Source organism: Phymastichus coffea, unplaced genomic scaffold (assembly GCF_024137745.1).
Source record: "Phymastichus coffea isolate CEN01 unplaced genomic scaffold, Cenicafe_Pcof_1.1 PCOF00069, whole genome shotgun sequence".
Lineage (NCBI taxonomy): Eukaryota > Metazoa > Arthropoda > Insecta > Hymenoptera > Eulophidae > Phymastichus > Phymastichus coffea.
The window spans coordinates 624,924-651,422 of record NW_026706880.1 but is presented as its reverse complement, the minus strand read 5'-3'; the positions used below and the strand labels follow the sequence as shown (position 1 = coordinate 651,422).

The following is a 26,499-nucleotide window of genomic DNA, read 5'->3' as shown; positions in this document are numbered from 1 at the left end:
GTTTGATTGATAAGTTGCGTTGTAGCACACTTGATGACCAGGCATATTTATTATGTTACAGATATGACGAGAGGCACTACGCTTTCGAAAGGTACGATGAAATATTTTAACTTACCACTATACACCGTTTTCTTTTAATTTGGTTAAGCACTCATATTTAGTAGTCTTCCTTACGTGGTGTTAATTTGTTTTTCAGACAATCAGAAATTCATTCCGAAAAATATAGCGCATTCCGAAAAAAAAAATCAAGCAAATTTAAAACAATTACACTGACATTGAATGTGTTGCATTGAGCACTAACAAACTGAAAATCGGAAACCACAACAACAAAAATCTTATGCCAAAGTTCAGAAATTTGAAATAATAGTTGACGGAACATCGGGCGCTATCTTTAACTCGATTATCATATAAATAATGATCGTTCTTTGAACGCAATTATGCAAAACCACGATAAGTGCAGAAGGGAGATCAGAAGAGACCAAAAAGTGAAAGGCGCGCCGCTTTTGGATGTAAGCAAGGGGGATGGGTTTATAACATCAAGATCAACTATACCTATACTTCGAATAGGAGAGACGTGATTTTTCGGAGCATCGCGCAGCCCAGCAAATATTATAATGACCGAATGCGCGAGACTATGCTTTGGTTTCACGAATGAATATGGCCTATGTGTGAGTTGAGTACCTTGAACCGTGTTATGGGATGTGGTTGCAGTATTTTCGTCTTCTTTTCTTGCTGTCCGCGCGCGATCTGACTTTGATTCGTCTTTTTTGAAGCTCCCCTTTTTATTCGGCCGCGTTGCTGCGGCGGCCCTACTTTGCCGAGCGAGTTGCGCCATGGTTCAAAGACCCGAAAGCGAATACCTTTGTAATGCCTGCCTTTGTTTATTTTTACTTTATTTTCTGCAATCTCGTTTATATTTTCTTACGTCGATCGACATCACTTTTTTTTCGGCTGCGCTTGAAAAAATCGGTTCCTTAATCTTATAGATTAAAAGTACATGTGAAATAATTGCTTATCTTACAAGTCAACGAATTCCTTTTGGCTGCAATAACCAACGCTAATTATAAAAACATAACGTTTTTTGATAGCTCTTCCATTCTTCATTACATCATCATCATTATCATCCTCATCATCATCATCATCATCATCATCATCATCATCATCATCATCATCATCATTGCAACCAGTAAAATGTTTCATTTTCATCCTCTTCTCCCATTTACTTTCTAAATCCGTTTCTCTAACTTTCAATTTTGCCTTTTGCTCACCCTTGCCTTCTTTTCTTTATACTCGCTCGCTTTCGCGTCATTACCAGATGATTCGGTTGCGCCCGCAAAATTCCTCGGGATGCAAATTACCCACGGCGGCGTTGGCAGCTGGAGAGAGAGAGAGAGAGAGAGGATGCAGATGCCACGTCGATCGAGCTTCCGCGTGCATCACTTCGCTCAATTTTCAACGACGAAAGAGGAAATAAGAAGAGATGCTCCTCTCCCTTCCTGCAAGAGAAAGCCTTGGACGGAGCCTTTTAAAAGGCATTTCAAATCAGCGCGTCTCGAAAGAATCTCATAGTGACGCGGCGGATAAAGGGATTCCACCGTTGCTCCTTCACAGCCGCGCGCTATCTTTCTCTCTGTTGTACTCGCGCGTCTTTTTTTCTCAATTGACTCTTGACTTATCTTCTTTCTCTTTCTTATTTCGATTGAACCATCGCCGCGCTGTAGCGCCGTATGCTAACCTAAACTTAAAAAGTTGTTTTGTAGCGGAATTAAATGTATCTTTCATGACGTTTTAAATATTCAAAACTATTCGGATTCCTATGAAAAAGAGATATCGAGTTATGTCAAAAATTTCAATTGTAAACACTAATGAAATTTATTGAGCGTGCAAGGCAAGAAATATGTTGATTAATTCAAAATCGAAGGAAGCTTTAGAGTAAAATGAATGGAGTGAGCCTCAAGGCAGAAAATAAAGCCCTAATCTCGCCTCCAAGCGTTGACACGGCAACTCCAAGTCAATTTCCGCTAGCTTAGTCGTTAGACGGCTGCGATTTCAATTACCTTGATACGCATTCAATGAACTTTGAAATCGTTATCTTAAGTACATCTTAGTATAAGTTGTACTTCGTATGAAAATAAAATTTTTATTTTCCCGGACACTTCTATTTCTAAATTCTTCTTTCTAACAGCGTTTTAATTATTGTAGATAAAAATAGTTTAGTAAAAACACGAATAATGAGTTTTCGTAAACAAATATAAAATTTCATTTTTCGTCTTTGAGTAGTTATAAATATACATTGAAAATTTATTGCTGCAACTTTATTATCAATTAAAATAGCAATAGATGCAAAAAAAAATTTTGAGAACGCTGATAACACAAGTTTCAACTAGTTTTTCTATAGTTATATCATAAGAAATACGTACATACTGAGAAACGAAATATAAACAGTTATTGTGGTTTCCAATCTAAAAAAAGGTGTAGAGGGGTAACTACCCCATTTCAACAAACACATCCCCCAAGCCCCTTGACCAAGACACTTAGGAGCAACAATAACCGCCCTAATCCGCCCATATACGTTGCTGTCTGCTCGCCGATGAAAAATGTAAAAATCCGGAAAAACCGCCAGCCCATGACAGTTCAATACATTTTAAATGCGTTCCGGCGCATTTGTGGGCCGCCACGCGATAAGCTATGAGTGAGAAAGAAAAAAATTTCACTGGCCTATGTGCTTTTCTGTACAGCACAGCCCCGCTTCTGACACTTGCCACTTTAAGAGAAAGAAAGGACACAGAAGCGCTCGGTCGCAACTCCCCAATATGGCTTCGTTATTTATCGTCAGATTTATGGATAAATGAGTGGCGTGAAGCGATTTCTGCCGAAGCTTGCCCCAAAATAAAAAAGCCAAAAATCGAAACGTAGAAACAAGGTTTTTCGCTTACTGTCATTCAAAAAAAGTATTTTCTCTATACACTCATCAATAAGAAAAACAACTTTAAAATACTAATTCATCCAAAATGAAACATCCTTTTGATCCCTTAATTTTTAATTTTTCCCTTATTTTTAACATATTAGCAAATAAGCTTTACTAGTAGTAAATAAGCAAATATAACAAAAATCTTATGTTATTAGAGTAGCTTACTTTGAAAAGCTAAGACGTTCATTTTCATCAGAGTCAGAGTGTTTAATTTTCTAATAGAGTCAACATGGACTCAATTTCCGCCAAACATCTTCAACTCCATTGTACATGTAGTAAAGCACGAATCGTAAGCGGTGTGCCTTAAGAGTCTCATTAGGTTTAAGCCAGCCGTGTGCTAATTTTCGGCATTCCCAGTAATCAAGGCAGCATCTCTATTCGTATTCATTTCTCAATTCGCCCCTCCAATCAATCTTAAGTCTCGCGAGCGCACTCGGAATAACGAGGGCGAGAAGCTCCTAATCTGCATCGGTAGATTGCTCTGAGAATTGACACTGAGCTCTGCTTGACTTATTCTCGCCACTGTTGAATCAAAACTTCTCGCGTCTTATCCACCATTCGCAAGATGCCGACTCAATGAATACATTACTCTACTTTAATTGGCAAGTACTCCCTGGGTGATTGGTTAGCTTGGAAATATGACACAAGAAGAGATAGGTGATGGTATTTTTAAATATTCTTGTAGAAATGAAATAGTTTTATATGGAATTTCATCTTTACAAATAATAAATAAATCTATTTGGTGATCTTGATTAGAGATGATTCGCAATCTTTGAGTTTTTACTCTTAATCAGAAAAAGTGCAATCATTCAAAATTTTCCCGATACTTACACAAAATATATCAAAATACTCATTAATTCGTATAATAAATATTTTCAAAAATTAAATCAATTAATCAATTGTCAAGCTAATTAATCTATGAAAGTGTGAAAAAATTTATACATTTTGTAGAGTCATATTTTAATTATAAAATTATCCAGGATATCACTGATATCAACTTTGTTAATAAATAATAGCAAAGTCCTAGAATGCTCATGGTAATCAAGCCATAGTGCATATACCATAGTTTTACATGCCATTTTTGGGCTTTTTCACTACTTATTTCTTCCTTTAAAATATATTTTTTCAAACCTCTCCAAGACGTCCAAGAATACTCTTCCCAGGATAGACTACGTATGTTACAATAAAATATTTGCTGATCTGTAGGATTCATTTTTTCAATTACTTCCAACGTTTTTGGCATATGTATTTTCCAATTTCCATTAGCGAAGTAGTATGCTAAATTCAAGTTCTTCGTAAATTTTAAAAATATAGAGACCAGCCTGTGATAAATATTATTGTGAAAAAGATAGTGATCATTGAAGTAATTGTATGTGCAATTTAAAATTGAGCCAAAAAAAAAATTACGGTCATTAGATCGTGGAAGCGAATTTTGCTGATTCTGTTAAATTTTATATATATTTTTGACGGCATTTATCACATCGTCAAAAACTGTATCAAATAAGATAGTTGCAGAATTGTTCCTTTCAAATTCGATTCGATGAGCTAAAATTTGGTTGTCGATTTATACATTTAATAATTATTTATTCCTTTACCTGGGGGTTTTACTCGATAAGATAAGGACCAAATCAGCAATGCAGGCAGGTATAAAGTGCAGTAGCATGTGTAGTATTAAAAATAACCAGTAATGATCAGTGAAAATCATAAAATTATACCAAACAGCTTTCTGAGGTCTTTCATTATAAGGAATTTTATGAGATAGTTCATATCCCATTTTCAAAGTGCAAGGGTTTGTCGTACTACTGCCATAATTATATACTAATGTCTGATTGTGACCATTTTTCCTACAAGTAATCATATGTGTGTTTGAAATGAACGTGATGAAAATAAAATAATATCAATATACCATTGACTATGACCATCCCGTGTAATTGCAAAGAGCGCATTCACAGTGAGATCGCATGGAATGAAATCTATTGGAACGTCGAGCAGATAACCTATATGTCCCATTCCCATTGGACCAGCTAAGAAAATTAGAACTGGACCTAAAGTGTTAGCCCACCATCCAGGTATTGGTTCTCTATAGGTAGCTGTAACTGGAAATTTTACAGTAGTCCTCAATTATATGAATGAAAAAAAGTATATCGTTAGATGAAAATAGTATTATTAAATTTATATTGCATTATTATTTTTAGAAGGTTGAAATAAAAAAGATTATTTGCATCTGTACATTTAACGTTAACGATTTTGACTTTACAACTGAAGTTCAATTGAGAAATACAGAGTAACTCAAATTTAAAATCATACCTAAAAGGTAAAGTTTTATATAAATAAATGTATTATTATTACAAAAAAAATGTAATTTTTGGAAATGATAGATGTCGTCCTCAATGATTTTTTCATTTTGACTCGGAAATGTAATTATAAATAATAATAGTAAATGTAACTGTATTAGATCATGTGTAAATGAATGTGTAAAACAGAAAAAAGGAATTATTAAAAAGAATAACTTTTTTTCATAGACTGTTGTATCTTTGATGTATACGTACAATTTGTATTCAATACGTTATATGTTTTTAAAAAGTTTCTGAAACTTTGATTGTACATATGAATAAATACACTGATTGGTAGATTTAACTACCAGTTGCGTACTTGCTGTTCTATAATTTAAATTTTTCAATGTATTCTCTAGTCGGGGATAAATAAAAAAATTCTATATAAAATAAACGTTAATTTTTTATGAAAGCAGTTTTTTACTGTACATGAAAAAATAAATAATCTACTTAATCGATTCGCACTACTAACTAATATCCATATTGGTATTAAAAATACTACTATGTAAAAAAGTCAAAAATACTAGCATATCATCGTCATGATAAACACTATCAAAGTTCCAGAAAGTTAAAAAAAATTCAAATATTTTCTTTCGCGTTATAAATGTTGAATTTTATAAAGATAAATGCACACTAACCAATACTCGGTCTGTAAATAATATGCGCAAAATCAGCATTCTGTCCGTATTGTCTGACGAGTTCTTCGGAAAAGGCTTTGGTATAGGTGTAAATATTGGGATGACGCCCAATTAATAATTTTAAAGCTTCTTCATTCAGTCTATCTTCAGATTTTTCATCAGCTTCAATAGCCTGATAAATAACATTTATATCTGCCGCAAATGGGTAACATTTTTCCTCAATATTTTTGGTATAGAGATGCGAATATGCTGTCGATACATATATGAATGCTTCCATGTGTTTGCATTCTCGAGCTAAATCCAGCATACGCTTAGTACCAAGAACATTGGTTTTCAGTGACACTCTAACTTTTTCAAGAAACTGCACATTTGCCGCATTGTGATAAATAATATTGACTTCGTTTATAATTCTTTGCTTATCTTTTTCGGACAATCCTAAATCTTCATTTATTAAATCACCTTTGATTGGAGTGACTTTTCTTTGAAAATCACGATATTCCTGTCTTAATCGGTCGAAAATCTATAAAGATTTACCCAATAAAAATTATTTTCAGTTCTATTCATGCCTTAATATAGCTTTCGACAGCGCTATTTATTTCTTCCGCAGTAATTGATTAATAAACCTATACATACCACATGATTGAAATACTTGTCCGTTCGCTCTTCTATTGTTTCATTTGATTTTTCTCTTATTAAAATATAAATATGCTTGATTTTCCTGCAGCTCCTCAATAATTTTTCTAGTAAACATTTTCCCAAAAAACCAGTGACACCAGTAATAAAAATCGTTCGGTTGGCAAAAAATTGCGTAATTTCACTATCACTTTGGTCGTATACACTTACTTCACTTGGATCTTCAATACGCTCGTAAAGTTGATCGATTAAAGACATAGCTTTTTTATGTTTATTCGTTGCAAAGAACACAAAACTTAACCTTAGCTGTAACTCTAAAATTTATAACTAACCATGCATGCTAGCAGCTTTGACAAACTAGAACTGACGTGGACGGCTACTGGCAGATTTATAACCTTACGTTTCGCCAGTAAGCTTTTCGATGGCGCGTGGAGTGGGGAATCCCGGCATATACTTAACAACTGAATTAATGCATCGAAATATTTTGAGGAGTTATTCCTTTATCACGAAATTCTACTTGCCGATTTTCCAAAATATTCTTCTCCATAAATATGAAATGCATTTGATTTACGATGAAAAGCCATTATTTATAAGAATATTTTGTATTCTAATTGAAAGTATATGACGGAAGATTGAGAACGAATTAAATTAATCAACCAATCGAATACAAGCAATGCACGAACAACAAAAGAAAGTTTCGCCGTTCTTTTATTTCAAGCGAAATATAGAGCGAGGCCTCGTAATCCAACCTTGCCGAGGGATTACAGGGCGCGTCATAAGCCCGAGTTATGGAGGGGCGGGTGGAAGTTTTTACGGTGTTTTTATGTCGTCTATGCGCGCCTCGGCCATCGCATTATAAGACGCGTGTTGGGGCTAAAAAGAAGAAAAAAAGAGAGAGAAGGCGCTATTTTTTACGTGGTCGCTTAAACAAATTAAAGAATCGTCCGACTCACTCCCGTCGTGAAATAAGTAAGCGCTATGCGCAGTCGAGCATCTATGTGTAGCACGCTGAGTCTGAATCTTTAACCAGCCAGTGAGTCCCGCGGGAAAGACCGGCTGCTGCTACTACTTCTAGTTATTCTTGTTGTCGCGAGACAATAAAGAACGTTATTTATTCCTCAATTCTTTCCCCCCTTGTTCTCCTTTCTTTTATTGCGTTTCACAAAAATATAAATTTCTCGATTTTTTAGTGCCACTTGTGACCTTTCGTATGCTAAATATCAGCTTCGCATTCTTTATTTATCATTTATATCTCTCATAATTTTCTTGTTCGTACTCACTCAATATGTATGAAACTATTAAAAAATAAAAAAAATAGCGTTAAAGCGAAATTCAGAACGAAGTCTTCATTGCAGTAATTGATTTGATTATCTTATTAGGCGTCAAGCATTGGAGGCTCGACACATGTAAATCTTGCAATAGGATATGACGACGGAGAAATTACGTCAATTTCAATTAATGAAGAGTGATATATGCAACTCAGCGCCGAAGACAAGTGAAGTAACAACGAATTATTAGTTAGTGGAATGAAATCTTTACAAAAATAACAAAATTTAGATGTTATCTCACTGATTATTTCTAACATGGCTGAGATGCTCGAACTTTTAAGTGTGACCATAGATATTAATCACAACTTTCCAGAAAAATGAATTTGATAAATATAAAAAGGTAATAGAAAGATTTTGAATCCCAAATCAAATCGTTCTCATCATTTGAACTGCAAAACATGATATGCCGATCACCAAATATAAAGCATCTTGTATACGCATAGCCAAATGAAAATACTTTAATGTATTTCCATAGCAGTAAATGAGTCTTTTTAGCATTAGTAAAATCTATTATTCGTTAAATATAAAAAAAGCATAAAAAGAAAAATTTACATAAAACTAAGTAATAAATAATATGAAAAAGGTTATTGTTTTGAATTAAAAAAATTTTACTAGGCATGTGCACAGTAAAAAAAAAATTTTAATTTGATAAGTGCTGCAGCGTCCGGAATTCCCGCTTGGCAACAGTAACTAGAAATTAATAGAGCATTATAAGATTGAGTCAGCGAACGGCGACATTAAAATAGGATTAGAAAGACTTTTAAATTAACAAAGAATCGAAATGTAAATTTGGCTGCATGCATGATTAGAGTGATTGCGCAAGTAGATCAGTATTGATGTGCTTAGTCGAATGATCGCGCTATGAATATTATCTGCGTTGTCGGCTATTCTTTATTGTTTTGAGCGTAGAAAACGAAAGACGAAATAGAATAGGAAAAAAAGTTGACGAAAGTGACCGAGTTTTGCAGAGCGCTTGACACACCGTGTCGTTGCGAAACGCCGTCGCGCGATACAGCATTTAATTGCTCACTATGCTCGCAATTCATCTGCCATTACGAAGTGAAAAGGAACAACCAATGGCCAGTAAGAGCTCTCCTAAACTACGTATACAGAGACTTATTCGGCTTCTGATAATCTACGAGTTCTCCCCTCAAAACTTGACATTTTCTCGTGACACTTGCGCTTGTTAAAAACTAGCCACCCTTATAGATTTCCAAATTTCTTGGTTAACTCGCAAGCAACTTCAACGTTGAAGGAAAAAATACATCGGGTTTATGCAAAATATGTAAAACAGTCAGGGCCAAGGTTAACTGAATGACAATTAAACCTGTTCTGTGTTCGTGATTCACAGCAATCATGTATTAAACATAGCGTCATGGAGTTAGATACAAGCAGAAACGACAACCAATCTGTCTAATATGCTTACAACCATTTAAATAAATCTATGACAAATCGACCTTTAGCTTCAATACATTTGTAAATTTATTATCGGAATGAAAACACTGTACGTTACGGAAAATGTCAAAGACCGCAGAATCAATTAGGTAAATGCATCGAAAGCATGCGATTGTTTAACAAAAATATGTTTAAAAGAAAGCAGTCGTCGAAATTTCGAGTTCGCTCATTTTCACACAAGGCGTGCGTTGCACAACGATCACATCAAATATTCAACAAAGCCGCAAGCTTACTTTTAACAAATGCAGATCAAGGTATAGTCCGGCTGATGACAAAAAGTGCCTTAGAAACACGAGCAAGGATTCACAAAAGTACTTGACAAACCTATACGTCGGACAAATAAAGTGACTTGAATAGCGCGCCAAAGTCACACACAGTTGGTCAATTAAATCAGCAAAGGCACACGAAAAAAACAAAAAAAAACTAAGCCATTAATCAAAGAACAGCAAGGTAAAGCGATAAGCCAAATTATCATTCTCTCTCGCGTAATGTGTGAGAAAAGCCTGCGGACAGACTGGTTTTCCACCGTTGCCGTAGACACAATGTGTCCAGGGAATTGGCAACTTCGAGCTGCTGTAAAAACTGTCTTGGCTTGTAATCACTTTAAAGATACAAGCGCCATTTTCGCTGTCTCGTGCGCTAGTGTACACTATTAATTAATTACCCCCCTCGTACTGCATACGCTTTTCTTACAAAAACAGTGTGACCGGTATTAGCCACACGAGTCTCTCTCATTAAATTTGCAAAGTACTTAGCTTTTTATCCACTGCGAAAGACGACTGTCTATCTCTCTTTCTCTCTTATTAATTCTAATTCGTGTAATGGAGAATGTTGACTTTGTCCCCCTTTGTACATCCGAGTGACAAACGAGTTAAGAATGGAAACGATTAATTAGCTTCAACCATTCATTAACATGGCAAGGTGACCGCGGATTTTCATTACAATATTAATTGAGTGCAAGTAAAATGAAAATCTTATCTAGAAGTCTTTCTCCTGAGAAAGAATTCTCTTTTTTTCGTTTGTTTGCCTTCCCGAGGATTTATTTTACGAGCGGCTTTCAGTGGTAATCATGTTAGCATTTGAGTGCCTTCGTCGATGAAATATTTATCGAGTGGCTGCAATATTGAAGTATATCCGCAAGGAGGAGCATCGAACAGAAAAAATGCATCATTGCATTACAGATTTAAGGCATTGAGCACACGCAAAATAATCGGGTTTAGGAGAGGGTGGGGAGTAAAAGCAGCTGATGAGGGAGGGGAGTTTCCGAGCTTATTGCTCCCCGAGTGGCCGCAAAACGAAGTTTGATCAAATTCAACGGCGAGCGGACATAAAACTGACCGCTCTTGGCCTCACCTCTGGCCCTTTATGGCATTCTCTCTCTCTCTCTCTCTCTCTCTCTCTCTCTCTCTCAATAAATGATTCATCCCTTACTTACGATACTCGATGCGATAGGACGCGATACACTTATGGTAGGTGATGTGTACGCCAACTTTTCTTCTCTCGGGCTAAGCCACCCGTAGATACCTACCTCCATTATCATAATTATGACCAGACTCGCGCCAGCTCTTATGGGAATCCAGTGCTCAGAGAGTTTCTACGTCTATGTATGCATGTGGCTGAATGTCTGTAGATGAGAAGATAGATTTACCGTCTGTTTTTTAATTATTTTTTTTCGTAAATACTTTTGTTTTTTATTTCATCGATTTCTAGAGTAATTTGATTATTCAACGAAATGTTTACATGCCAATGTTAAAAAAATTCTACAAATTTTAATCTTACATGAAAAGTTTCCCACGGAAAGCTCGCAGTCTTCGCGTATGACATTCGAAACATATTACTTACAGAAAAAAATGCCATAAAAAAAGCAAGCGAGCCACACTTAGCCGCGACACGCTCGGAGTCTACCCCTCGAATAGACGTCTAAATGGGCGCCGTATACGAATGACGGAGGATAGTGGTGGGGAGGCTTGACCACTTTATACGGGATATTGTTTTCAATAAAGCGTCGCATCAATCAGACTTTGCGACCAAGCACATGGAGAGAATCATGAGGTCGTCGCGCACACACAAGATGTCGGGAATGCGTCTGTAGGGATCACCGACACTGACCATCTCCTTTGCATAATGACTATCCGTGCCCCCTTTTGGATACGGATCCAACTGCAAATGCTTACAATAACTGTGACATTTAGGTGGATGGAACACACCGACCGCCGCTGTCGTACAGTGCCTGCGGAAATGAGTATTTACTTTTCTTTCGGAGATCATGAGACTTTCATACATAGAAATTGCTGCTAGTAGTAACAGCTGCTGCTGGAATCGCTATTCGATTGTGGGTCAGTGCTTGGCATTCGGATTGTACTTTTCCTTAAATTGCCAGAAGACCGTTCCGTTTTTTTTCCCTTATTTACACGACTGATCTTTAGAAGTCAAACTATTCTTTTTCTCACGGCTCTTGCGATCGATTAAATTATACACCGTGATAATTTGCCACGCCAAGAAGAGAAAGACGTCATTATTCTATTACACATCTATCAACCGACGACGTTATGTCAATTTAGGCGATTGTCGCGCACGCAGCATGGAGCGAAAGATACAAGCTGCGTAATTCAATAAAGCTTCGCGCAGTAAATATGACACATGAAAACTCGCTGCTAACAGAAAGAGAGCGGGAGCTGTGTGCTTGCTCAACATTTATTGCGCTTTCGTAAAATTCCATTCTCGTACGTATACGCCTCTCTCTCACACACGCGCGCACACACCTATCCGCCACAGACGCGGAAGGGAAAAAACGAAGGAACCGCACTGAAAAATAGAGGTACGCCTAATAACGGCGGCAAATTGCAAATTATGTTCGGCTAATTGATGTCTTCGGAAATTACAGAGAAAGAGAGAGAGAGAGAGAGAGAGAGAGAGAGGATAGGGAGACAGAAAGAGAAAGATATGTACGTGTATAAGCTTGTGCTTCGCTCACTTGCTCGCTTGGTAATTTAAATGTCAAAGGAAATTGTTTGATTATTTACTATGCAAATGAAATTGTTTTAAAGGCGACGAGAGGCGAACGGCGATAAGGGACGCTATGGGAGATAATTTTGCTCGCGTTAATTGGATCAAGAAGTCGGATTGAGGAACGATCCCCTCTCTCCTTCTCTTGTGGCTGCGCGAGGCCCGTAACTTCGTCTTAGTAGAGCTCGCCTCAATTATGTCCCATGGGAAGAGCTACGTGTCGCAATAATTCGCGTGCGCCTCGAGCTGCTGCCGGTCTATGCGATCGAGCAGTCACGTGGTTTGCGTTCGAATCTTAGCTACGCGAAGTAGCTTACGATGATTACCCCACTAATCGTGATTTTATTACTACACGCCAGATAAAAAGTTATATAGAAATAGTCGTAAGACTTGGAGTATTTGAAGTTGTTTGTCGCCGTCTTACGCAAAAAGTAGCTCGCTATGCGCTCGGAGCATGGACGCAAGTATAAACTTTGAACGTTCGCGCGGGCAGGGCAATCTTGCCCGACATTATTCGCAACTAAAGCGTCATAAACGAGAGGAAATGAAAAGAGCTGCTTAATAGCTTATGTATGCAAATCCCGCGAGCAGATTGGAGTGAAGCGACGCCAGCGCCGGATACGGGAATAAGTAGGAGGAAGTGCTAAAAAGGGGTGGATCACACTCCTCGCACCCTCGGGGACTTTATCCGAAAGGATTAAACGGGAGATCAACAGTTAGACGAAAGCCTTGAGACAATGACCTTCACATCTGCTGTTCTTTTTCCTTTCTCTTCTTTTCTTTCATCCCGTGATCATTATAAAACTAGTAGTTCAGCTGAAAAATCTTAATTATAGTTAACTTAATATGTTCACTTGCGTTCATTTCATAAATATTAAAATCAAGCTCTGACGTTTTAATATCCCCCTTTGGCAATCCGTCTACATATAATATTCATAGACGTAAGATTCAAATCTCTTAGAAGCCGTTTCGCTTCACTGATTAATGGCCCGGCAATCACGAGATTTTCTGAAGCAACCCTCTATACGCAGTGAAATTTCTCAACTGCAGCAACGGAATAAGCATTGAAACGAAGCTTTCACGTTACAATGTCCTTTCGAACGCCTTCCAAGACGACGAGGCGGCAGCTCCTTTATCGCGATCGACGACCCTTTATGAAATGGCCCCTTCGTAACTTACATCCAGCGCGACACGCCAACACCTTTTGAGAAGAAAGCAAGTAAAGCGAGAACGATATTTTGCTCGAATGAGAAAGACCGTTTTCCAATATTCTTAGATGCTCTTTCTTTACACTTGTTTATTGGAAGCGAGCTTCTATATACGGATAAAGTTGCAATGGTGCAATCGCTAAGGTCTCATAGAAACGATCCCAATAATTATGAAAATTAAACCGAACCGCCAATAACCTCAGAGAGCATACATTATTTTTGGACAAGAAAGGCGAGATTGGAAACTGACTTATAAATCATACAGACTTACGTATTTTTTCCGAACCAGAAAAATAAAAAAAAATGCTAATTCAAATGGAAGAAAACAAGCGCGGCACAACCGCGAGAGCTGCAATATTTACAACTCATTCTCAATATTTCACCATCCCGCGGTGCGCGCACGGTACTGCGTACCAGCAGCATCACCTTATTTATGGGCTATTGCTTATGAATAACCCCGTACGATTCCCCTCCTCTTTCTCTAACGTTGGGCGCATACACGACCATCTCATTCCTTTAAGTGGGATTTATATGGTGAGCTTTTCTTTCGCAAACAAGAGCGAAGCCGGAAGTGAATTTTGTTGGTGTGTTCTCGAAGCTCCATGCAAATGCTTTTCCCAAGGAGGCGCTCTTTATATAAAGATCGCACGGCAATTAATTAGTTTGGGACCTGCCTGACGTCGTACATCAGGCTTCGGCAATTAAGCGCCGCAATTATAGAATTTCGAGGCGTGGCTAAAAAAAAAGGCCGATATTTATGAGCGCGAGAAGGTGGATAGAGAGAAAACGTATGGGGAAAATAAGAAAAAATCAGCGTGAGCCCAAGAATATGTATGAGAGAGAAAGGAAGTAAGAGAGGCGAGAATTAAGGGAACAACCCTCGCCGCGCTTTTATTGCAACATTTTTAATTACGGTGAAATGGCGCGAAATTTCTCCTTTTTTACCGCCCTGTCCTTCCTCCTTCTTAATTCCCCGTTGCTCGTCTTTCTTTTTCTCGGGCGGCTCCTAATTAAACGCAGCACGCGCGCGCGCACTTGCGAAACACGCCGAATTCCTTATCCAGTACCTTGCTACCTACTTTTATTTTCCGCTTCGGCAGGCGGAGATATCGACTCTCTTCGGTTGTTTTATGCTACACTTTTCCTATTGAGCAAAGGGGGTTGAGAATCCGATTAACGGAATCATCGATCCTCTCATGTACACTTCTACGCAGATAATTAACATTTTGCGCATTTTATTGCATATCGTTCTATGCTTCTCAATTCTTATCCGTCTTTACGTTTATTATTCCTGTGTATGAGTTAAGACGATAAGACTCTTTCTTATAGATTAACTGCAATTTCAAAAATACTTGGAGCCATTATATGACATCGTTATCACGCCGTTTTCTGTTCATAGTAGTACTAATATTAATTAATTATGCTTTTCATAATTTTCCGAATTCGAATTATACTAATCAAAGCAAGTAACATTGCAAGTAATATTGCCGAATTTCAATTTATTTTCTGGTGGAAATGTCGATCCCAACAGAATTTTAAAAGTATAGCTTTATACAAAAAGTGGCACGTTTATGTGCAATTTTAGTGTTTCTAAAGCTCTGCAACGGCTTAAATTTGGAATAAAAATTAAACAAAAATATGGCTTTCTATGTATTTTATATGAATTTAGATTAACTTTATCATTCTTTGTTTCTACAAAATTCCTAAATTACACAAAGTAACCACGCATTTATCAGTGCTAGTTTGGGCAATCCGTAAGTGTCGAATTATGTACTATTTTTATAGGTTCGTTAATATGATTCATTAGAACATAATTTTACATATTACATTTACATAAAATTATTCATATGCATTTTTGTGTACAAAAGTCCAATCATATGGAGAAGTAACCAGCCCAAGTTGTATTCTAAAAATAAATTGTCTTGGCAAGAATGAGATGATTCACAGTCTACCCCTCAACGGAAGATGATTTAGCCGCAACAGCAGTATCATTTACATCCTATCTAGAATCAGGAAGGTCAAGCTTGGCTTGTCGTGCGTTTTCGCGAATCCCTCAGGTAGACGATGTTTGATGATGCCGCGCTTCCTTGGTTCCGTCCAATTTCCAAGAAATCGTTCAGTCATCTCAGATGAAAAATATTAAAAATAATACATAGAATAACAATTGTTCAAAGCGTAATAGAATATCTTGAAGTCATATTTGACAAGTGCCATATGAGTTTCGCGAAAAAGGCTTTCGCGCAATGTACACAACAATTAATAGGTGACAGGAGTGTTGGTTTTGCACATTTTCAGAGTGGTCCCAAACAAGTGCTCTTCTTACGAGTGGCGCACTGCTGCACCGAGGTGCTTCGTGGCACTTCTCTTTTTCGTCTTCTCTTCCATCGCGAATATAACCCTCGTCTTCTTCTTTTCAACGAGTTCCCTCTTACTCTCGAGAGTTGTTTAAACGCCGCCGTCCAAGTCAATATTTGCACTGCTTCGGTCCACTCGAGCAGCTTGCGCAAAGACAGCTCGCAGGATGAAATAAGGAACGTAATAGGTGCACTATTCTTGAGTGATTCTTTTTGCGAAGCTCCGCGGCGCACCGTACGGTACGTATCAATACATGCTTATATCAGTTTCGCTTCTTTTTCCTAAGCCTTTCGCGGCGCACTCCAAATAATAACCATCAAGGACATAGACTTATAATTAATTACGTTCAATTTCGAAAATTTAAAACGTTATGAATAACGTTAAGTAAGTTTGTACATTTTTTACACATTCGCAATGGAACTCCACAGGTGCAGAAGGAAATGTAGTAAGCATCGAAAAGCGCTGATTTTACGTTTCAATAAAGGAACGCCGTAGATCGGTAATAACGCGGAACGAAACGACTAACGCTTAACACAAAACTAAACGAGCGCTTTGGCCAATTTTACTCGTCGGTTAAGTCTTTCGCGTGCTTGTGCTGCGCGGGTCGCGTGCCGCGGCAGTTCTCTTCTCTTTCGGTTTTTTTTTTTTTCCTTCGGTTCTCGGTTCCCGCGCGAAATATGGGCGCGAGCGCGTAAAACCTGCAGCAAACTTTACGATGCCATATATGCGTCTACAGCTACGCTGCTTCTTTTATTGCAAATAATATAACGGACATTTGCGCGGTAGCTATACCAAACAGTTTATGCACATAGCGCGCTCAGTTTACTACCGGTGAATCAGTTTAGCTGGGCTGATACGCCGAAGACAAAGTGCATTTTTATAACTGCAAATGACTTATATCGATTGGAATCAATAAAAATAATGTATTTTATTGAAATCAAATGAAAGTCAACGAGTGCGCGCGGACACGTTCAGAGGCCAAAAATGAAATGCAAATGATACTATCGGAAACAAGACGCTGGCATCTATGTGCAAATGTCGCGCCAATTTCATCGCTTAATAAGAGCCCATTTGCGGCACGTGTCCTTTTATTCGCTCACGCGTGCTCGCGCGCTTTCGGCCTCTCGCCCCGTTTCATCGTGCACACACTTTTGGCGCACAATCAGTGTTGCCGTGCAAATTACGAAATCAATTGTTCCTTTTTTCTCCAGCGAAATTCATTTGTCTGATAGAACAGCCACGGCCGCTTTATGAATTTTCCAATGATGATCACTCTTACCGAACATATCAACAATGGCCTTTTCATAATAATCATGGCTTTTACGAGAGTAGGTCTAATTTTTTCCAGATCATCTCTTGAAATCTTCAAACGGGCCGCACTACAAAAAGGTCGCATAAAAGCTAGCCACGTCACGTGCACCCAATGTTATCTGGCTGCTGCCACACTTGTATTTTTGTATTTTATTATTCTTGTGCTTCTTTTCTTCTCGTCTACCCATTCTCTCTATGAGCGATTCAGCGCTGATAAAAACGGATCCTAGACACTCTTCCTCTCTCGAATACGTTTGACCGTGACGACCGGTTCTAAAGATTGCTTCTTTTTTGTTTTGACTTTTGACAAAAGACCGGAAATCATTGTATACCGTCATACAATTTAGTATTGTTGTATTTAACGTACCAATTAGGCTTTTTTCGATTTACAAAATTATCTGAAATCCGTGCTTTAAAATAATACGTTCCCAGTTGCTATAACATTAACATCCTGATATACTGTGATTTTGATTCATACAGGTTTGCAAACAAAACAGGTTTAAAAACAAATTATTTGATAAATTCAATGATGTTCGTATAATTGTGGGTTAACGAGATCTACCTATCGTCATATAATTATAATAAAATGTATCCGATAAATCGTTGATGAAGTGCACACTAGCGAGCGATAAAAATAATCAATTTAATTCATCCTAACATTTTAGTACAAATAGTACAGTGATGATAGTCACCTCCAGCACGCAATATTTACTCTTCTCCCTACCAACCCTCAACTTTTCTTTGCTTTGTTCTGCTAGTTGCTCTTTCCTTGCGCCTCGCTAACGCAGACGTCAGCTAAAAGATATAATCTGAGTCTGTATGTCGCTGCCGCTACTTCTCAGGTTACCTTTGACTTGGTCGTCTTTTTGCGTCTCCGAAACCTATCTCTGCTCATCCTTGACTCAACGCCACATTTTATTTTGATGCATCCTACGTTATGCAAACAATGAGTGCGTTGATGACTATTAGATTATGCAGTGGTTCTAACTGCTCGTTCCACCAAACTATTTCCAATCATCAAACGTCAACTGCGACAGTTTCAGAATCCGCGAGTTAGGCAAATCGAACCTCCTCATCTGCTCGCCTAGTTAGAGTCAGTCGGAGTTGAAAAGAAAAGAAAAAAATGAGGCGAGTAGGCGACCTGGTGGTAACGGTAGAGTAGGGCCAGGAAAAAGGAATCGCTACCTTAAAGGGAGCACGTCGCTTTTCTTGGTATTATTACCATTGGCCACATAGCTTCTTTTGCTTGCCTTGCTCAATCGTTTACGGCTGATCTTTGTACTTGTCGCGCTCTCGCTTGCGATTCCTCCTATCGCCGACTGTCGTGTCGAGCATGCACGAATCTTGCAACTTATCGACACGTTGATGTTGATTTGTCGACTGATTGAATGATGTCAGCTATGTTCAGAAAACCGTACAGCGGTATAATAAAGAACGAAAATAGATCAAGACGACCTTTGCGTACACAGGCATAGCGAAGTCACAGATGAGTTTTACGAGTACGTTCGATGCGCTACGCCTACACAAGGTGAAGTACTACAGTCTAGGGCGCACCATCGCCCGAAAACGACCCTTTTGCAGCACACCACAGAAACGAGAGATACGTAATTGATTATATACGCGCGTTATTAATAACAGCCGCGTGCGTGTTTTACGGTGGCCAGGCCGCGAACGGACTTTCAATTACAGCGACCTTTGTGCCTCAAGTTCGCTCGTTTAACCCCGAGAGAGAGAGAGAGAGCTTTAACGACTAGAACGTCGTGCTACACATCCTCTTGCAGATTTTGCGCACGCGTGCCACAGAGCTTTTGCATCGTTTAAATATTCCAGGAGAGCTTGCATGCGTCTAACGACGTAGAAAATAATGAAGTTTAACGATGCAGCTGGGTCTTTCTACTCCCTTTCACGTATCAAAGTCAAGTTAAAAATGTAGTGCACAGCACCATTAATCGAATTTTCTCAAAGCAACGGTTAGCCGCATTAGGCAGCTGGATAACTCCATTTGAAAACAAGCAAATAAGGATTGTAGACGCGCTGCGTCGAATTTGAACGGTACGCTTCAACGAAATTCGAAACGATAGTACCGTTCAGTCGCAACTGCAATAATCTACACACACATGCGCACATACATACACACAGGAACACCTGGACCAAGAAGAAGACGAAAAAAAAAGGAATCGGCTGGCGGAAGAAGAAGAAGAAGAACACGGCAGTACGGCGCGGCGCTTTGGAAGGAGAGAGAAAATGATACAGCGTTGATTGAGGCTAGGTAATGACGGTGTGGCGGAGGCAGTTAGAAATGAAATTTCACATCTGCGTGTCAGAGCGATGGCCACGGAGGTGCTGGTGCTAGCAGACCGAATGGCGGCAGCCAAGCATACAGCCGCAAATCGTGGGAAATAGAAAGCACGTGGATTTTACGCGACTTAGCTACATGCACACATGGATTATTACGTACGCGTATCGCGCGGAGTTTCAGTTTTACTGTAGCTTCCTATCCTGCAAGCCCGTATGCGGCGAGCCGAATATGCAACTTCCGAGAGGACGATGCCGCGTCGTCGAATCAATATCGCCGTTCCGCAGGCAACACCGAATCAGAGCCCTCCATTTCGTCACGACGGACTTGATGAATTTGTTCGTCGGATCAATGATTGTTGCCTTCGAACGACAGGGCTTATTACTGATCAACTCGTCCACGTAAATACAATTCAGGGCCAAGTATGTATGACTCTCCCCAATAGCTTGCAAAGCGCGATGGCGCACATGTCAACTCTGTCTCTGTTTATCCGCCCAGTGCAAACACGAGCACAAATCGACCAGAGAGAATACTCGGGATATTCTGCAGGCTGCTCGTGGATATTTGGCGAGAATGGCGATTTTTCTATCCCCACTAGGGACACGGACGAAAGCTTAATTACGTTTATTCAACTGCGTAAATATTGATGTTAAAAAGCTTAAGTGGGCTCTTATTGCGTGCGGTATGCATTTTATTGTTCGCAGAAAATTTTATTTTTGCCAGAATAACGCGTCTGCTAATGAGTTAAACAGAGCGACACCTTCGTAAGATGCAACTTCATGAATACTTAATGCCAATGCATTATAAATTCAATAATGGCTTTCCGATCGCAAGGGAAATTTGTCTTTTTGGAAAAATTATCCGTTAATTTTGCCATTTACTCGTTCGCCTTCGATCGATAATTCGTTACCGACAGCCTAGTCTTTACGAAATCGTTTAATAAAGAATGCGACTCGTAAAAGATAATAAGATGGATCGAAGAAAAAGAGGCTAGCGAAGTGCTGATTTTCACGGCATTACCTTGCGAAATTAGACTCTAAATACACTTTTAACGGGTTTATCTTTAATTTGACATTGCCGTCAAATAGATGAATAAGTGTATAATGGCTTTGGAAGTGTGAACGGATCGGCACTTTCTTATATATACATAAGAAAGTGCACGTGCTGTATACCTCATCGATACGATGCATATTATCATAGGAGGCTATACTCGCGCCCGAGACCCTAATGACGAATCCGAGACTTGTTTACCAGTCGACTTCCCAAGCACGTAATTAATTTAACCTGCTTCTTAACTCTTTTAGCCTTCGAGATTCAGGATCGACGTATTAATATAATAATACTAATTGTAATATTAACAGCTTCCATATTTTTTGCATTCGAGAATAACACTAGACGAGGGAGTGAAGTTCATTTAATAAAAAGAGTGTTCTCTCCGCGGGCCGTGCCAAAGTACATAACCCGAAGAGAGCTTAAACAGAGGTGCTTAGCTCGCCAAAACAAGCCACATTAGTGAAAACTCGAGTTGGCCCAACTTGCCGGAAGATATCCTGAAACTCTCACTCGTTCTCTTTGAGGCGTGGCGTGTAAAAGCCGGCGTTTAATTGTGCCTCGCCTAATATAATACTTTGCAGGCAAACCAATAATAATGCTTTTTATGTTTTTCTCTAACTCAATGATCATTTTTATGGTACGACCTATTTCTTAAATGCCGTTGCATTCTTGCGCTCGCAAAATTTTCTCATTCGCGCAATTTAAGAAACACATTTCCTAGCATTCTCTCGAAGTGCAGCCAGGTGGAAAATTCCTAGCTTCAAAGCAAAGTCCAGCGCTTAAGAAAGCTTCAAATGCGAAGACGATACACAATGAGACAAGGCCCAGCAGCGCGGTAAATGCGACGGGACGACTCCCAAAGGAGTGATTCCGTAATGAAGCCCCTTATTTCCTAGAGACTCTGGACACCCTTTGCTCTGCTCTTCTTCTCTCCCATCTTATGTTTGTCTCTCTCGCTTTTGGACACCCACTCACACATGCGCGCGCGCACGCCGTCTCTCTCCCCGTGCTCCGGTTGTCCTACATTAGTAGATTAGACTCTGCTAGCTCTCGGTAGTTCTTCTGCATTCCCACAGGACATTATCACTTACCGTATTATACAAGGAAAATAATAAAATTACGATACCTGAGATTGTTATAAGTTCGCTTGACAAACTTATTCATTCACTAATTGTATGCTCTGTTTCTGTTTATTATAATGCTAAATTATACGATCCAAGTGAAATGGTTGCGCGTAAACAAAAAATAATCTATTTTTCATTTGCAGCTAAGTCTCCCCCATAAAACATTTGAGAATCGCTAAGTTTTCTCCATCGTAAAATACCAGAAAAACGCAATTGCAATCATTACGGTATAAATCACGCGACGAGTAAAAAAAGCACATCGATCGCGAGCCGCGCATCAAGCAAATCAAACGGATAATAAAATAGCGAATGAAATCGCGCAAAGGCGCACTTACTACGGATCAAAGGACCGATCGTACAAATCACAATACTCGCTCGATCGAAAATCGTTCCTCCACTAATAGAAAAGAAAAACGACGAATGACGGCGGCCGAGAGACTTTTGCACAAGAGCTGCGGGAGGGGGTTAAGGATAATGATATGTATAGTCGTATATGCGGAATGTCCGAAGCATATAGGTTGGATATGGTCCAACACACACAACTACACACATATACACATACATACAGCGAAGAGTTGTACCGGAGAGAGGTTGAGGGACGAAAGAGCCGCCCCTATAATCACAATTGAAGGCTATTTTCTCACCGCTCTGATGATGCCAGAGAGAGAGCTGCTGCAGCGTAGACTTTCGACTCGCGCGCGCGGGTTCAAGAAAATAAGTATAGAAGATGATGGACGCCCAGAGTAATTCCCCTCTAATAATTGAAATATACCCGCGAGACGGCGGCCCCATAGCGCACAGCGAAGGACGATGCACATCTGTGTGTGTGTGCGCGCGCGCGCGCCTACGGATGGTGTATGCACACACGTGTGGGACGTGAATCGCGCGCGTATCGCCGCTTGCAACGCGTTTTGACGCGCGAGCGAATGTATATCAAGTCTGAGCGCGATCGCTTTTCACGTTGTTAATTTATCGGCATCATGCTCGTCGAATGCATTCATTATTACAGATCGTGGTTTCTTGTTATTGATGGACTTTACGCGACTAACAACGTCTATAAAAATTTATCGAATAAATTCTGTAACAAATTCTATTTGAAAGCTTACTTTTATGCATACAATTTGAGCTTAGCAATAGTCGTGAAAGCGTTGGCGTTATTATTCCAATTCGTACCAGCAAATTAGAAATTAATTCACCTATCCGATCTTCGGGGATCAGTCGTTTCTAGTAGTTAATATAAAACAGGCGCATTAGTGGTACAGCACGCGTAACCAAGAAGCAAGGTGTTTTATTGAATTTCTTTTTTTTTGGTTTTATTCTTCTGTCTTTCGAAGAAATATATGTTCATTACTCGAATATAAAAATGATGAATAATGAATTTCGCTCATGCATGAATTGATGTGTCGAGCGAAAGTACAATCTAAAAATTTCACTGATTTTAGTAAATAACAGCTGTAGCTTCGCACTCGTTCTCATGTCAACATCGATTGATCGTCCTCTATATAGATAATACTATCCAATAGACTTTGGAAGGGCAAATGACTTAGAAAATCCGATGTTAGTTTTATAAAGTCAGTTCCTTATAGGTTTTGAGTTTTGGCGATTGACAAATTGTCGAACAGATTTACTACAGGATGCAATATATTCAAACAAACATATATTAGACTTTATTACGCTTGAGTAGAAAGAAAAGAGTTAAACTATAATAACTGTTGATCACTTTTTCATATTTCATCATCGGTGCTTCAGTGTACTCACGCGTCATGCAGTAGTTTCAAAGACACTTCGATCAGCTCAATAATTGCTCGTCGAACCGAGGTCGTAAAATTATAACTGTCGAAGCAACTGCGTCCTGAGTTCGAAATTTCTCCATGACATACATTTATATCCCGTTAAAAGCTCGTCCGCACGGAACGTAAAATTATGGCGCGCTAATCATTCGTTCGAAGTTTAAAATAAAGCAAGAAGGAAGGAGAGGGAAAGAGAGAGGGAAAATAAGAGGCTAGCTTGGTTCGCTCTTTACTTTGGAAATTGCGCGTGTCGTGTTCCTCGCGCCTCCTCCTCATACGGGACAGTTCATTGGCGGCTGCCACTGGGCAAATTTTTGCAATTTAATCTCGCCGCGGTCAGCTCTGAATTTGAGCGATTTAATTATCTTTTTTGAACAATGAAATTAATCAACTGTTCGATTATTTCATAAAATTTGTATGCAAACTTTGGATTGCTCGAAATCGGGCGTGCAAATAATTACATCGATTGGTTATCACGGCGCCCTCCTTTTGACAAATGCTTCGTGAACAACAGAAAGCAAAAAAAAAAACGGTCGGCTCTCCAATATTCTCGATCTCAAGCCTTGCGAGACAAATACCGTAAGAGAGCGATCAGTTAATAAGGGAAAACCGATAGGAAAGTCGAAGGCCGGATATCGCTCATGTAGAAAGAGAGAGAGTTTCGAAGGGGGTGGCAGCAGCAAAGCAGCAGCAAGCGCGAGGTTGTGCGCGAGTGAACCCCGGCAATATGCCGTCGTCCATACATCACACGGAGCTACAGGGAGAGAGCCGACAAACTGGGGAAACCTGACCAGAAATATGATGTCATTTATATGGTAATACATCGGAATCCCGTCATTTAGATACTTCGATGATTAATGTCAGCGACAAGACAGAGCCAGCTGGTATACCCCCCCCCCCTTACACCGTTCTATGTGAGAGAACCAAACTAGCCGCGCGAGCGCATTCTTTGACAATTTAACAAGATTCTTAGCGCGTTTATATATAGGTGTTGAGTCCAAGAGTCCAATGCCGCGACGACGACGTTCGTGACTTTACTGATATTACACACGTCTCTCCCTCGACGCACATCTCTCTTGATGATGAGATTTCGATTCGAAATGAATTATGTGCTACGATAACTATTTCAATCAAGTTTCATGATTTTATTGGAGAGTTGTGACAAGTGAGGGAAATTCGACGGCAGCGATTTGCGATAAAAAACGAAAGAATCTTTCGTTCGCGTAGCCCTGCAGTTTCTGGCAGGGCTAAACTTCATCCACAGTGCAAGTTCCCTCGCAACGGGCTAACGCTGACGGATAACCTGCGAGTCGCGAGTCTCATTGGTATGCGGAGAACGCGTCCCGGGCGTCGCGGCACTTTGCCGAATGTGAATGCGCACGAAAAAAAATGTGAACTTAATAAGAAAAGCCGCCTCCCGGCGAAGAGAGAAAAGTAGGCGAGCTTTTGTCGTTTTCCAGACTGACTTTCACCAATGACATTCCGTGGACCGTGTAACACAATGAACCATTCATGGCTTTTACAAGGTCTTATTTACCTTCTGCACTCATCAACCGCACCTCGGGCCCGGGCACCTTCTCTTTTTCTTATTTCTAGGCAATCAAAGATTTCGTTTGCATAGGTTTAATTCGGGATATTGATTTCTAATGTTTTGCGTTTGACCTCAGAAGCATTCGAACAAAATCTTGGCGTTCGCTTTCTATAGCTTACCGCTTTTCCAGTGTCGTATAATCTCTGCGAAAGCTTATTAATAAATTATTGTACAAAGTCACATCAGAATAATTTTCACGGATTGGAGAATAACTTTTCACTAACTCAGCAAAATGTCAGTTGTACGGGTTGAATCAAATACTGAAATGACGGCAGATGACAGCTTCAAAATGTCAACGTTAGGAAAGAGTCAAAACAATAAATGAAATCATAATTAAAAGATTGAATTTTGATCAAGAAAATAATAAAAACATTAGCATATCTGTGTATCAGTTTGAATATAGCTGTATCTAGTATAACTTGTAAGAAACGACTAACTCAACACATCTATATAACTTTCTCATACTTGACAATTTGTCACATGACTGCCACTCGTTTGACTCATTGTCTTATTAATTAAGCATTGAGTTACAAATACTGTGCATGTATATATAACAACTCTTGAACTCGATTGGTTAAACACTAGTATGATGAAGAGTCATCATGATGACTGACTATATTTCCATCAATATGCAGATCGCACTGGATGCGTTAGCGATTTATGCTGTTTGAAAATGACAATGAAATCAGTGCTTAAATCAACAGCTTGCTCTATTGTCTCTCACAGCATATCGTCACTTTACTAGCATAATAAGTAACATTCTTTTGTTGGCCTTTTGCCCGCTTTTCCATCAACTCTGCATTCGAATTGAAAACTTGTTGCTTCCTTGTTTTAAAACTGAATCAGCGAAAATTTTCAGTAAATAATAAAAGTAACTTTCAATAAATAATAAAAATAAATGTGAGTAGTTTGACATTGAGAGCGGCAACGTTTAAGAGAACAAAGATAATTCCTTGTAAATTGCACAGTCGAAGATTGGCGCAGTATATGAAGGGCGCGCGCACAATTCCCGCGTGCCGCAACAAATAAGTCGTTGTAGCGCTCACAATGTGTGTCCATAAAAGTAATGAAGTTCATATACCGCGCGTCGCGATGCGAAAGCTTGAGCCGAAAGAAGAAGTAGGTGGGGCTTTCGCACGTAATCACGCTAATTGAGTGCAGATAGGCCTCGTTGACGGCTCTTTCATTACAAGCGGGAGGTGGTGGAGGAGAGAGAGGAGGAGGACACGGTCCAGAAAACCGCAGCAGCAGCCGCGACGACGTCATTATGTCGCGCGTAGTGTAGACTTTTTAAGGACAGCGACACGTCGGCGGCGACCGGGAATTTCTTCACGCGCCCGGTCGGCTACTATGCAATCCTCTCGTTAAGCCGCAAGATAAGCGCCGCTCGCTAATAAAGTTCACGTT

General features: G+C 39.4%; 2 protein-coding genes across 6 annotated transcripts in view; one reads left to right on the top strand and one right to left on the bottom strand.

The window, feature by feature from the left end:
• The window catches only part of LOC131667660 (protein trachealess), a 110,439-nt gene that overhangs the window by 35,149 nt on the left and 48,791 nt on the right, over positions 1–26,499 (top strand). For all 4 annotated transcript variants that reach the window (XM_058941241.1, XM_058941240.1, XM_058941239.1 and 1 more), the window contains one exon: positions 62–91. In XM_058941241.1, the coding sequence (XP_058797224.1) occupies positions 62–91 (30 nt within the window). The remainder of the gene's footprint in view (positions 1–61; positions 92–26,499) is intronic.
• On the bottom strand, positions 2,363–6,914 carry LOC131667661 (fatty acyl-CoA reductase 1-like). 2 transcript variants are annotated; one of them, XM_058941243.1, is made up of 5 exons: positions 6,576–6,914; positions 5,943–6,462; positions 4,878–5,067; positions 4,567–4,815; positions 2,363–4,293 (listed from the first exon to the last, which is right to left on the bottom strand). In XM_058941243.1, the coding sequence occupies exons 1-5, from the start codon at positions 6,831–6,833 to the stop codon at positions 3,936–3,938; spliced, it is 1,575 nt and encodes a 524-aa protein (XP_058797226.1). In that variant the 5' UTR covers positions 6,834–6,914; the 3' UTR covers positions 2,363–3,935. The 2 variants fall into 2 exon arrangements, with proteins under 2 accessions (XP_058797226.1, XP_058797227.1); XM_058941244.1 differs by having other exon boundaries at positions 4,096–4,249.

Coding starts and splice junctions, on each gene's coding strand:
- LOC131667661 (XM_058941243.1), bottom strand. CDS start 6,833: ATGTCTTTAATCGATCAACTTTACGAGCGTATTGAAGATCCAAGTGAA. Junction 6,463..6,575: donor ACAAGTATTTCAATCATGTG/GTATGTATAGGT, acceptor AAATCTTTATAG/ATTTTCGACCGATTAAGACA. Junction 4,816..4,877: donor CGGGATGGTCATAGTCAATG/GTATATTGATAT, acceptor GATTACTTGTAG/GAAAAATGGTCACAATCAGA.